Source organism: Rhinolophus ferrumequinum, chromosome 16 (genome assembly GCF_004115265.2).
Source record: "Rhinolophus ferrumequinum isolate MPI-CBG mRhiFer1 chromosome 16, mRhiFer1_v1.p, whole genome shotgun sequence".
Classification (NCBI taxonomy): domain Eukaryota; kingdom Metazoa; phylum Chordata; class Mammalia; order Chiroptera; family Rhinolophidae; genus Rhinolophus; species Rhinolophus ferrumequinum.
In genome coordinates this window covers 27,310,677-27,323,351 of record NC_046299.1, presented here as the reverse complement: position 1 = coordinate 27,323,351, position 12,675 = coordinate 27,310,677, and the positions used below count along the sequence as shown (strand labels likewise).

At 36.6% G+C, this 12,675-nt stretch overlaps 2 protein-coding genes across 2 annotated transcripts in view; one reads left to right on the top strand and one right to left on the bottom strand.

Moving 5' to 3' along the window:
* The window catches only part of ZNF518A (zinc finger protein 518A), a 35,127-nt gene extending 28,063 nt beyond the window's left edge, over positions 1 to 7,064 (top strand). The window contains exon 5 of the transcript XR_004425291.1: positions 6,044 to 7,064. The gene's annotated coding sequence lies outside the window, so the exon portion shown is untranslated. The remainder of the gene's footprint in view (positions 1 to 6,043) is intronic.
* A 2,503-nt stretch (positions 7,065 to 9,567) lies between these two features.
* BLNK (B cell linker) overlaps positions 9,568 to 12,675 on the bottom strand; it is a 67,128-nt gene continuing 64,020 nt past the window's right edge. The window contains exon 17 of the mRNA XM_033130087.1: positions 9,568 to 11,248. Coding sequence (XP_032985978.1) covers positions 11,129 to 11,248 — 120 coding nt within the window. The 3' untranslated portion in view covers positions 9,568 to 11,128. The remainder of the gene's footprint in view (positions 11,249 to 12,675) is intronic.

The window sequence follows — 12,675 nt, the reverse complement described above, 5'->3', positions numbered from 1 at the left end:
TGATCAGTCAGTGGCTGATCACTGAATGGTGCTGACTCAGAAGCAACCCCTAGGAAGTCAGGCTTAAACAAAAATGAAGTGGGAAGAAGTTGAACGGTAACATCAGAGGCTGCACACTGTGAGGGGACGTGGACTTGGTAGATTAATCCAACTAAATCACTAAATAAAAACAAGTCCAGAGTTAGGAGGACCAGTATGCAGAGACCCTACAATATGTTACCTAAAATGTACAGTTTTCAACACAAAATTATGAGAGATTAAAAACAAAACAGAAAGGTGTGACACAGGAAAAAGGTAACAGAAACTTCCTTTAAGGGGTTCCAGATATAGTATACTCATAAATATTAAGCAGCTATTATATATCTGTTGAAAGACCTGAAGGAAACCAGATTTAAAGAAAAGAAAGCATGCTGACAACGTATCATCAAATAGAAAATATAAATAAAATTATTTGAAAAAAGAACCAAATGAAAATCCTGAAGTTGAAAAGTACACTAACAAAAGTAAAAATTTTACTAGAGAAAGGCTCAACAGATTTGAACTGGTAATCAGCAAACCTGAAGATAGTTTGGTAGAGAATATGAAATCTGAAGCACAGACAAAAGAATAGAGAAAAGCAGTCTTTCTCACACTACACAAAAATTAACTCAAAATGAATCACAAACCAAAATGTTAGCAAAAACTATAAAATTTGTAGGAGAAAATACACAGGTAAATAGTTGTGACTTTTCTTTAGGCAAAGTCTTCTAAGATGTGACGCCAAAATCACAAATGAAAAAATTAAAAATAGACAAAATACAGAATTTTTATTAGAAGAGGTCATAGAGCTGATCTATTTCATCTTGTTTGGATTAATATCAATTTCAATAATAAAATTTTTGCGCTATACAGCTTCTTTCTCCCCCCCACACACACTTTATTGTCACAAATTATAAATTGTGTGCCTGTCAGCACAGATTTATAATTATTGCTTTATGTATTTGTCTTTTAAATTAGAAGGGGGAAGGGAGTGACAAATAAACAATACATTTCCTCTGTCTTTTATAGTTACCTATGCTGGTGTTTATATTTACCTTTATTCTGTATTTCTTTGTGTGGGTTTGAGTCATTATCTAGTGTCCTTTCATCCTGAAGCACTCCCTGTATCGTGTGTGCGTGTGTGTGTGTGTGTGTGTGTGTGTGTGTGTAGGTGTAGGACAGGTCTGCTGGGAATTATCTGGGAATGTCTTAATTTTTCCTTTGTTTTTGAAGGATAGTTTTTCTGAACAGAGAATTCTTGGTTGGCTTTTTTTTTCCATCCAGCACTTTGGTTATGTCGTCTCACTGCCTTCTGGCCTCCATGGTTTCTGATGAGAAATCAGGTGTTAATCTTATTGAGGTCCTTTGGTATGGGGTGACTCAGACTCACTTCTCTCTGGCTGCTTCCAGGATTCTCTCTTTGTCTGTTCAACAATTTGATTATAATGTCAGGTGTGCTTATCTTTGATTTTATCTAACTTGGAGTTCCTAGAGCTTTGTGGGTTGGTAGATTAATGTTTTTCAGGAAATTTGGGAAGTTTTTGGTTATTATTTCTTCAAGTATTCTTTCTGATGCTTTCTTTTTCTTCATCTAAGACTTGCATTATATATATGGTGTTATGCTTGATGGTGTCCCACAGGTCTCTGAGGCTCTGTTTATTTCTCTTCATTTTTTTTTTCTTTCTGTTCTTCAAACTGGACAATGGCAACTGACCTATCTTTAAGTTCATGGTTTTTCTTCTGCCTGATCAGATACGTTGCTGAGCCCTCCTAGTGATTTTTTTCATTTCAGTTATTGTACTTTTCAACTCTATAATAGAAAGTTCTAGAATTAAAAGTTCTTTTCATAACTTCTACTTATTTAAATTCTGTAATTGGTTGAGACATCATTCTCTTCTTTCCCACTGTTCTTTAAACTTGGTTTCCTTTAGCTCTTTGATCATATTTAAAATAGCTAAATCAAATGTATGGTGATGGAAGGGGAGCTGACTCTGGGTGGTGAACACACAGTGTGATTTATGGATGATGTGATACAGAATTGCACACCTGAAATCTATGTAATTTTACTAACAATTGTCACCCCAATAAATTTAAAAAATAAAATTAAAAAAAAAAAAAAGAATTCAAGGCAGCTTTTGAGCAATATAGCAAGGCCTGAGTCAACTTGAAGTTTTAAAACAGACCAATAAAGTGAAGAGAAAATTAATAAAGAAAAACCCAAGTTCAAAAAAAAAAAATCTTTGTTTAGAAAATCCAATACTGGGGCTTTCTCAGGACTTCTATTGATTGCTTTCCCACCGTGTATGGGCAGTACTTTCCTCTTTCTTTGCATGCCTTGTAATTTTTTTGTTGAAAAGAGGACATTTCAAATATTATAATGTGGCAACTCTGAAAATCAGATTATTACCTCTTCCCCTACTCCCTAACCCAGAGTTTGTTATTGCTGCTTATTGTAGTTGTTGTTTGTTTGTTAGTAACCTTTCTGAGTTAGTTTTTTTCAGTCTCTATTCTTTATCATGTGTGGCCACAGAAGTCGATTATTTAGCTTAATGGTTAGCTAATAACTGCACAGGGATTTCCTTAAACACCATAAATGAAAAGAATCTCCTAGTCTTTGCCAAGGGACTCTGTGTGTGTTTTTGTGGTGCACATTCAACACTCAGCCAGGTAGTTTACAACTCTGCCTTAGCCTTCACTTCCTACTTTGGCAGAGCCTCCAGGTCAGAGGAGATGAGAGCTTATGGCCTTCTCGAGTCTTTCCTTAGCACACATGCAGCTCTGGCATGCATGTAGCCTTCTAGATTCCCAGGAATATGTTGGAGCTTTACAAAGCCCTTTCGGACAACTCATCCCCCAGTCTTTCCTCCCTAGCTTTTAGGTTAGTCTGTTGCTTGCCTTAAATGTTATCTATCATCTCAGGCAGCAGCGACTAAAATATTTGCCTGTTAATGTTTTCAGCATTGACCCTAGGTAGCAGCTTTAGCTCTGGGCCAGCTTCAAGTCAGTCAAAAGCCTGTCTACTAGAAAGTTACCAGACTGGTCAAAACAAATAATTACAATTCTTTGTCAGTGAGGTGTGTTCTGTTACCAGGAATGGAGACTTTTATTTTCAGTGGTATGGCCAACATCAAACTTAAAGGTGAAAGACTGAAAACTTTTTCTTTAAGATCAGAAATAAGAAAGGATGTTCACTTTCATTGCTTCTATTAAATATTGTACAGGTGATTCTAGTCATGGTAATTAGACAAATAAAAGAAACAAAACAGCATTCAGGTGGGGAAGGAAGAATTTAAAATATCTCTATTTTTAGATGACATGATCTTGTTTGTAGAAAATCCTAAGGAATCCACTAAGAAAAGCTCTTATAACTAAAATGAAATCAGCAGGAATGCAGAATACAAGATCAATAGAAAAATCAATTCTATACATTAGCAATGAACAATCCTAAAATGAAATTAAGAAAAAAATTCCATTTACAATGGATCTAAAGGAATAAAATACTTAGGAGTAAATTTGACAAAAGAAATGCAAGACTTTTACACAGAAACTACAAATCATTGTTGAAAGAAATTAAAATAAAACGTAAATAAATATAGAGACGTTCCATGTTCATGGATCAGAAAACAATGTCAAGATGGCCATGCTACCCAAATTGATCCACAGAGTCAAAGCAATTTCTGTCAGAATTCGGGCTACTTTTTTTTTTCCTCCAGAAATTGACAAGCTGAGTCTAAACTTTGTATGGAAAGGCAAGGGATCCAGAAAAGCCAAAACAATTTTGAAAAGAAGAATAAAATTGAAAAACTCATACTTTCCCATTTCAAAACTTACCACAAATCTATGGTAATCAAAACAGTGTGGTACTGACATAGAATAGACAGAGAATCCAGAAATAAATCCATGCATTTATGATCAATTAATTTTTGACCGGAATGCCAAATTCAATGTGGAAACTGTAGTCTTTTAACAAATACTGCTGGGTCAACTGAATATTCATGTGCAAAAGAATACATTTGGACACCTACCTCACACCATGCATAAGATTAACTTAAAATGGATCAAAACCTAAATGTTAGAGACAAAACTATAAAAATATTAGAAACATAGGTGTATATTTTTGTGACCTTGAATTAGAGAACAATTCATTAAGACACCAAGAGCACAAGCAAAGAAACAGTAAATACGTTGGAATTTATTAAAATGAAAAAACTTGTGTTTTAAAGAACTCAAGAAAGTGAAAAAAACCCACAGAATGGGAGAAAACATCTTCAAATCATATATTTGATATAGGAATTGTATCCAGAATATATAAAAATTATTACAACTCAAAAAGACAACTCAATTAAAAATGTTCAAAGTATTTGAATACACATTTCTCCAAAGAAGATACACAAATAGGTAATAACCACATGAAAAGATGCTTAATATCTTTAGCCATTAGGGAAATGCAAATGAAAACCACAATGAGATACTACTTCATATCCTTTAGGATGGGTATAATAAAAAAGACAATCACAAGTACTGGTAAGTATGTAGAGATACTGGAACTTTGAATACATTGTAGGTCAGACTGTAAAATGGTGCAGCCACTTTGGGAAACAGTTGGGCATCCCTCAAACTGTTACACATTGTTACCATTTGACAGTAATTTCACGTGTAGATATATACCCCAAAGAAATGAAAAACATTTCCACTCAAAAATTTGTACACAAGTGTAGATAGCACACTAGCCAAAAAGTGGAAACGAATGTTCATCAACAGATGGATAGAGAAAATACGGTATATCTGTATAATGTATTATTCAGCAATAAGAAGAAATGGAGTACTGATACATGTATATCATGGGTGAACCTTGAAAATATGATATGCTAAGTGAAAGAAGCCAGTCACAAAGGGCCACATATTGTATAATTTCATTCATATGAAATGTCAAGAGTATGCAAATCTATAGAGACAAAGTAGATTAGTGGTTGACTATGATGGAAGATGGAGAATGGAGAGTGTCTGGTTATGGATATGCAATTTCTTTTTGAGGTGAGAATGTTATAAACAGATTGTGGTGATGACTGCACAATTCTGAATGTAGTAAAACCCACTGAATTACATAGCTGTAAGTGGTGAATTTTATAGTATGTGAATTATATCAATAATGCCATTAAAATTGTCAACCAGTAAAAGTTGGTTAACTACTAGAAGGGGAAAATTAGATGCTAAGGAATACAGGAATGGCAAATGCAGGAATCAGCTACTATTTCTAGGATTGAGAGAGAATAAACAAAGAAGAAGCTAAACAGTTAGGTTAGGGCTCCCTACCCACTAGTCTGAGATTCAGGCCATACTGAAGAAGTTGTAATTGCCACAGGTACACTCCACCTGCTGGTAGTGAAGAATTTTGCCAGAGGGTACAGACCTGAGCTGGTCATTAGGAGGAGTCAGTTCAATGGCTGTGAAACTCATTGGAGGGTGCTGGTCAGCTAGAGCTGGTCTGCTTTAAACAGCCTGCTGAGTGTCAAAGAAACACACTGGGAGCTGTGGACAGCCTTGAGCTGGTCCACAAGAAGTTGCCCCACTGAGTGGCAGAGAAACTCACTGGAGGGGGTGGCCAAGCTGGAGCCTACAGGGTGGCTGAGAGAAATTCCCTAGTGTCAGCAGAAACTGTCCTGGAGGGTGGCAGAAAAGCTCAGGGGAGGATGCCACAGCCAGAACGGGTCTGCAAAAAGCGACCTCCTAGGTGGCTGAGAAACTCACTGGATAGTGATTCTGGGCTTCCCTAATCCACTGATGGGGGAAAAAAACACACTGGAGCCAGGAGGGGGGACACACACACACACACACACACACACACACACACCATTCATCACCAGAGATACCCATCCCATCCGTCAGGGTCCCAGGTTTTGTGAACTAGGACTCTGACCTTGACATAACAGATCCGTCTTGGGTTAGCATGAAATTATCTTTTCAGCTTAGCAACTCTATTAAATCCTGAGTTTGGTCTTCAGCGTTTTCTTCTCTCCCACTGCAGGAGATTAGCAGTTGGGTCGCCACTTTGTACCAGGGACAGTCCATACCTCAAACACCCTCAGGACTGGGTCCTCATTGACAGCTGGGTGGTGAGTAATCTGGTCCAAAGACCTCATCTTACTGCCTCCTTTCTGGGACAACTCCTGGTACTAACTTTTGTCAGTTGAGGTGCGGTTTGGAGTGCAAGAGGTTTTTTGGGCAGTAATGTCTGAGAAAGATTAAAGGGGAGGGAGAGCAAGACTGAATAAGAAAAGCCTTCAGATCATAATGCAGATCTGATACTGGTGAAAAGACAGGGTTGGTAAGTGAAAACTGGTTTGGTTATAGATAGCCTCAGGCTGCCATGCCTCCCTGATGAAGTCAGCCAACCCCATGGGTGCTTCAGTTCAAAGACTGTCCATTAGAAGTGTTCCATGTTGGACAGAAACGGCCAGAGGGCTGCCTAGGAAGACTATAGACTTGGTTCAACCCAAGGCAGATTCTGAAGGCACTAACAGCTAAAGGCTGTTGCTAATTGCACTCCTCGCAGCTGAATGCCAGGTTTTTTCTTGATGGGCGATGTGGGGCAATATCAAATTGTGTGACATTCATAAAACTGGAGCCCAGAAGGGGCTCCAGAGAAAAAGGAGGGACAGAAAAAATATTTGAAGAGATAATGACTAAATTTTTTTCTAAATTTGATGAAAATTATAAATCCAAATATCCAAGAAGCAACATGAAACTCAAGTAGGCACTTCCATTCTTCCAGTTATCCAGGCTTGAAACAGTGGAGTCAGAATGAACTTATGTTTCTTCTCTATCCCCAATATGCAGTCAGTTAACTTTCCTGTGTTAATCTTAAGACGTTTCCCTTTTATCCGTTTCTTTATAGGCCCTAGTCACTACCATAGTTTAGGCCCATATCTTCTCACGACAGATATACAGCGATAATCTTCAAATTGTGTTATTTGCCTCTAGACTTACAAGTGGAGTATTTGAAGTTTCAGCTACGGTGTTGCCATTTGTTGAGACCTATTATGTCCTAGGTATTTATATATATCATTCTCATAAAAACTCTGCAAGGTAAATGAGAAAACAAGTTCATTAAGTACTTTGTCCAAGTAAGGGACAGAGCCAGCATGATTAAAATCTAGGCTTAATGGGCCCATTTATAAGTAAGCAAAAGATAACAGGTAAGACAAAAAAGTTCTGCATTTTTCTAGGGAAAAGAAAAGAGTGAGACACTGCACTTGAGATAACAGGTAAGTGTTTTTGAGTAGAGACTTTTATTCTACTTGCATTTCTTTTTTTCTTCAAGGGGTATTCTAATTGTATGCCATTATTTCATGTATAATAATCATCCTGGATAAAAGTTCTGTTTGATATTTTTATAAAATGATAACTCTGATTCTAAAAGCTATTTGAGAAGCTATTTGGATACCTTCCAGGACTTGAGATGATTTATGCATTTCATCTGCCTGACATACCTGCCGACAGACATACCGCAAGCTCAGTAAATGTTGGCTAGTTGAATGAAAGACTAATAATTAACACTTTGAAATTTTACCAGACTTAGTGCACTCACTGAACTACCCTATAAGGTAGGTTGTATTAAGACAAATAACTTACCCAAGTTCATACAACCAGTTATTGGTGGACCTTGGATAAGAAGCAGAAATTGAGGCAATTCATTCTCAAGCCCTTGCAGTAAACCATAGTAGTATCCTGCTTCTTGGTTAATGGAAGAGTTACTTTGAGGGTCATTCAGGTCTTTAGTAGAATAGTATGTTCATTTTGATGCTTCGAAGTTTAAGAAGGTGTAGGACAAGTGTCCTTAGCCTTGGATCTGTGAACTTGTGGTCTATGGATAGGCCATGTATCTCACGAAATTTAGTAAGAATTTGTGTGTGCGAGTATGCATAAATGCATTTTTCCCTTGGGGCAAAGGCCCATAACTCTCAAAGAAGTTTGTGATAGCTATAAGATTAATAGCCTTGAATGTAGAGAAATATTGGGTGTTTTTCTGAGACACAATTGAAATTATTAAATGTTCAAAAATATTTATAGGTAGGTTTACTTGAAGAATTGTCCACAGACTGCTTTTTGTCTCTGCAAAGGAGATTTTGGTTAGGGGTTCTAGGAGTTAATGTTTATTAGGCACAACTAAATGCCAGGCAGCTGACATATTCTAACTTGTCTTAACTTTTGTATCATTGCCAGAATACAAATGTAGAAACTGAGGCTTAGAGTGGTAAGAAACATGCCTGGTATACTGATAAATGGTAGCTCTAGGGTACCCAGAACTAACTGAAGCCAGTACTGACTGCCTCGCCTTGTGGTTAAACATAGCCGCTGAGTGCCAAGGACGTGCAGTGTAACTAACCTTGTTGGGAAGCAGGGGTTTTTTTAGTGGTTTCTGTGTAACCCTGCCTAGAAATAGTGGCTGAGTTATATGGCATCTTAAGGCCATTTTGAAGGACAGAAATTCTGTCTTTCTTTAAGATGATGTCTCATGTGGTGCTGGCTTTGCTTCACATCTCTACATTCTGTTCTCTGGGACGCTTTTTTAGGCAAGTCTGTTACAGCTGCAATAAGAGTGGGTTAGCTCTCAGAGAGCAGGGTCTCCGAACCATTGCCCTGACTAACTCAATTACAGGCTTCTGATGGCCACAGGACTAGTCTTCCCATTTCTGTTGTGCATTTGAACAAATTTGAACAGCCTTCCTACTACTGCAGCTGCAATCTAGTTTGCAACATCCTTGAAAGAGAAAACAGAAACTGGAGTGGTTTGTTTCCTTCAGCTGCTATGCAAAGTACTTCTTGACTAGAACTGCTATTCTACCACCTAGCTTGCCTGAAAATCTTCCTATGCAAAACCACTTGTTTTTCAAGCACTGAAAATCACTGACAGGGTCTTCGAGATCTCTTAAAAGCTTTTCTAGCCTCCTCGAGAACCCTATACCACCTCTAGAGGAGAGTTTTAGAGAAGTAGGGAGGTAGGGATGCCCGCCAGTGGATTTCTTGTATGAAGTTGGTGGGGGGCGATTACCGTCTTGGATTGGGTGTTTCTCCCAGTTGGTGGGGAGGAGTGCATCCCTCAGCAGAGATTAGCTTCATCTCGCAGAAGTTTTCCCAACCTCTGTTCCAAGAAATCCACCCTAGCAGTGCCGAATATCAACTGAGCGTGGATTAGTATACTAATCTCATGGCTATGCAACTCCACCTACCTGGACTAGGCCACTTGGGGGAGGAGAGTGGGGATGGGTGGAAGAGGTTGTTATGGAGCCAGAATTACTGCCGTAGCAAAAGGAATTAGTGAGCATTTACTTAATTAGAAAATAATTTCATATAACACTGAGGAAAACTGATAAACTAGAAAGCTCATACGCCACACTACAAACGAGTGCTTTGCTTTACAAAAGATCGACCCAGTTTTTTTAAAATGGTAAATTATCTCTTCTAGTACATTCTAAATGATTGCACCTAAAAGGAAAGAACAAAACCAGAAAACTTTCCAAACAAAATTTCCAAAACCCATTTATATCTGTTTTCATTGTCAAAAGTGTATATGGATTAAATGCACATATTAGTTTCCTAGTGTTACCATAACAAAGTACTACAAAAGGGGTGACTAATAAAACAGAAATGTGTTATCTCCCAGTGCTAGAGGCTACAGATCTGAAATCATGGTGTCAGCAGGGCCACGTTTCCTCTGAAACCTATAGGGGACTCCTTCCTTGCCTCTTCCTAGTTTCGGGGTATACTGGTATCTTCAGCACTCTTAGGCTCGTACATTCATCACTCCAATTCTGTCTTCACGTGGCATTCTTCGTGGGCATCTCTTCACTTAGTCTTCCCTCTGTGTATGTCTGTGTCTCTGTCCAAATTCCCCGTTTTTATAAGGACATCAGTCATATTGAATTAGAGCCCACCCTAACAACTTCATCTTAACTGGACGACACCTGTAAAGACCCCATAAGGTCACACTCTGATGTATTAGGGGTCAGGACTTCAACGTATCTTTTTTTGGAGAACATAATTCAACTCATCACATAGCTAGTAATCATGACAGTATATGACATTTACAAATACAGTTATCTTTACAAGTGAGTCTGTAAGTTACTCTGAAACCATTACCTTCTAGCTTTTCAAAATCCTTTCACAGATTGCTATCTTATTCAGTGATCGAGTACATGCCTCATTGAATTATTAGATTTATCTTAATTAGCTGCTTTATCATTTCAGTGCTGTCTAAAATACAAGTAGAATAAAAAGCTTTGATATGACAAAGTATAATACATCTCTGGGATGATCTAAGACCTTGGAGATGGCTGCTCGTAACACTCTTTTAATCCTTAGTGTTCATCAATGTCTACTTTCCTGACCTTGTTCTGTGGGAAGTTTCCCTAGGCTTTTAGTCTAGTTTTGCTCTCATCCTACTTTGAACCTTATATCAAGTTTAGCGTCCATTTACTAGACATGCAGATCAAAGAGGGCATAATTATTTTTAATAAGCAAAGCTAACAACATAATCATGGATAAGAACATCTAGAAAGGTCATATCTATATACATCTCCAACAGTTAGGAGCACTCACAAAAAGGAACCATTATATCCCCCTTATCTGTACTTACAACTATCATACATTATCTATATTTTATTTTCTACAAATAAAAATTTTAACCAAGACATAATTGTCAAGCATTGTCAGTAGATATCGTAGTTACGTTATTGAACCAATGACCATTGTAGTGGTCTAAATTTCCAGCAGCTTTGTTTTATCCAAGATTATTATTTGCTTATTTTGAAAATAGAATGTTGTTTTCTTACATGACTGAAAATACTTTACACCTGTTTCTTTTAAATAAAGACATTTATTTGGAGAATATTAATAGCATGATAACTCAACCTCACCAGATATTAACAGTTCATCAGGTCATGTGAGCTTCTTATCAAGAAGTGGATGACCACCCCAATAGCTGCCTCCATCTTCTATTTTATTACAGGATGATTCATAATCCAAAATATGAAGCTTGGGGACTTCTTCTTAAAAGTAGAAATAGAAAAAAATGTCTGAAGCAGCAATCTTGACCACCTTTTTTTTTAATTTATGAAACTTTAACTGCATATTTCAGTCTTGTAGAATCTTTTGTGTTATTTTGACTGTCGATAAGAACCAGAGGACTATGTTGATGATTCTTGATAATTTCAGCAACACTTCCAAAGTACTAGAGCAAGAAAACATAGATGAATTATACACTGACATTTATGTTAACTTTAAGCTCCACTCCTCCCATCTTCTTTCGCTTTCTTAAGTTAGTCAAAGTTATTAGGTCCCCACTGACATTCTACCAAAAAATGCCTAACAAAGACTGTACATAACCTTCAAGGTGGCAGACCTTGGCCTTTCCTATATTCACTAAAACTAAAAACAACTCACAGGTTTAATCAGTATAACTGCTTAGAGAAATTACTTCATTGAGTTATAATGTAATATTTTAATTTTTTTAATTTAGTGTCAAGTGTATAACTGTCATACGTTGAATTTCTCTACATTATTTATGTTAGGTTGAACAGTTTCGATACAAAGAGTGATGTAGAATTTGGTATCAGGAAAAAATTTTTCCCCAGATTAATTCATGTTTTGGTTTATGTTTTCTTTTTTGTATAAATAAGGAAAACTTTATAAACCCTCCTATTTCCATTTTTGCTTTAGCTTAGAGCTAAATTTTAGCTTAGAGCTAAATTATTGCCTAATTAATAGTGGAATTTCATGCTAGGCACTTAGCATACATATTTATCTTTTCATATATTAATATTCTCTTTAGATTTTTTTTTATTAGCAATGTAATAGTTGGACATTTACACTCCTCACCAAGTGATAATCCCCCCAATTATTACCCCGGTGACATCGTATATAGCTGTTACAATTGTAGATTTTAATTTAAGGTTATCATATCTTTTTTTCTGAAAAATGATCCGTGTTTTGAATGAAAGATAAAATAAATGTAACATGAAATCAAATGCATTGAATATACAAAAGTGCTACAAGCTTACAATCATCAAATAAATGCATTTAGAGACATTTTTTAAAAAGTGGTAATTGTTTTGCAACAGTGCCATAAATTTAGCAATTTTTACCAATTGATTTTATTGTCTTTTAATTTTTTATATAAAGACAAACATCTGGAATAAAATTTTTAAATGCCTTTATTGATTATTTGGGTAGCTTCTAAATATCTATATTTTGAATACTGTGTAGTATTCAGAATACCAGTCAACTTTTTCAAATGAAATACCAGTTGTCTTTTAGAGAATTGGCTATCTGTCCTGGAGGAGAGGTGAGAGACGGGCACCTATGAATCTTTGTTTCTTACTTTCTCTTCGTTCAGCTCTCTTGCCAATGCCAATGAAATTCTTTTATGATATTCATGAAGACATTCATTCTGTTTGTTTGGCATAGCATATTGTTAAACTGATGCAGTTGGAAGTTACATTTATGAACTGAAGAACCAGGAAATGAAATAGCACAACCTCTTAAAAGTGGATTCCAAGGGAAAAGTGTGTTCTGAATCCAGGAAGCATATAAAGAGTTGCTATACTTAACACAAATAAACATCTCATTCTGTCCTTCTAGTCCCTAAATATTTTTAAG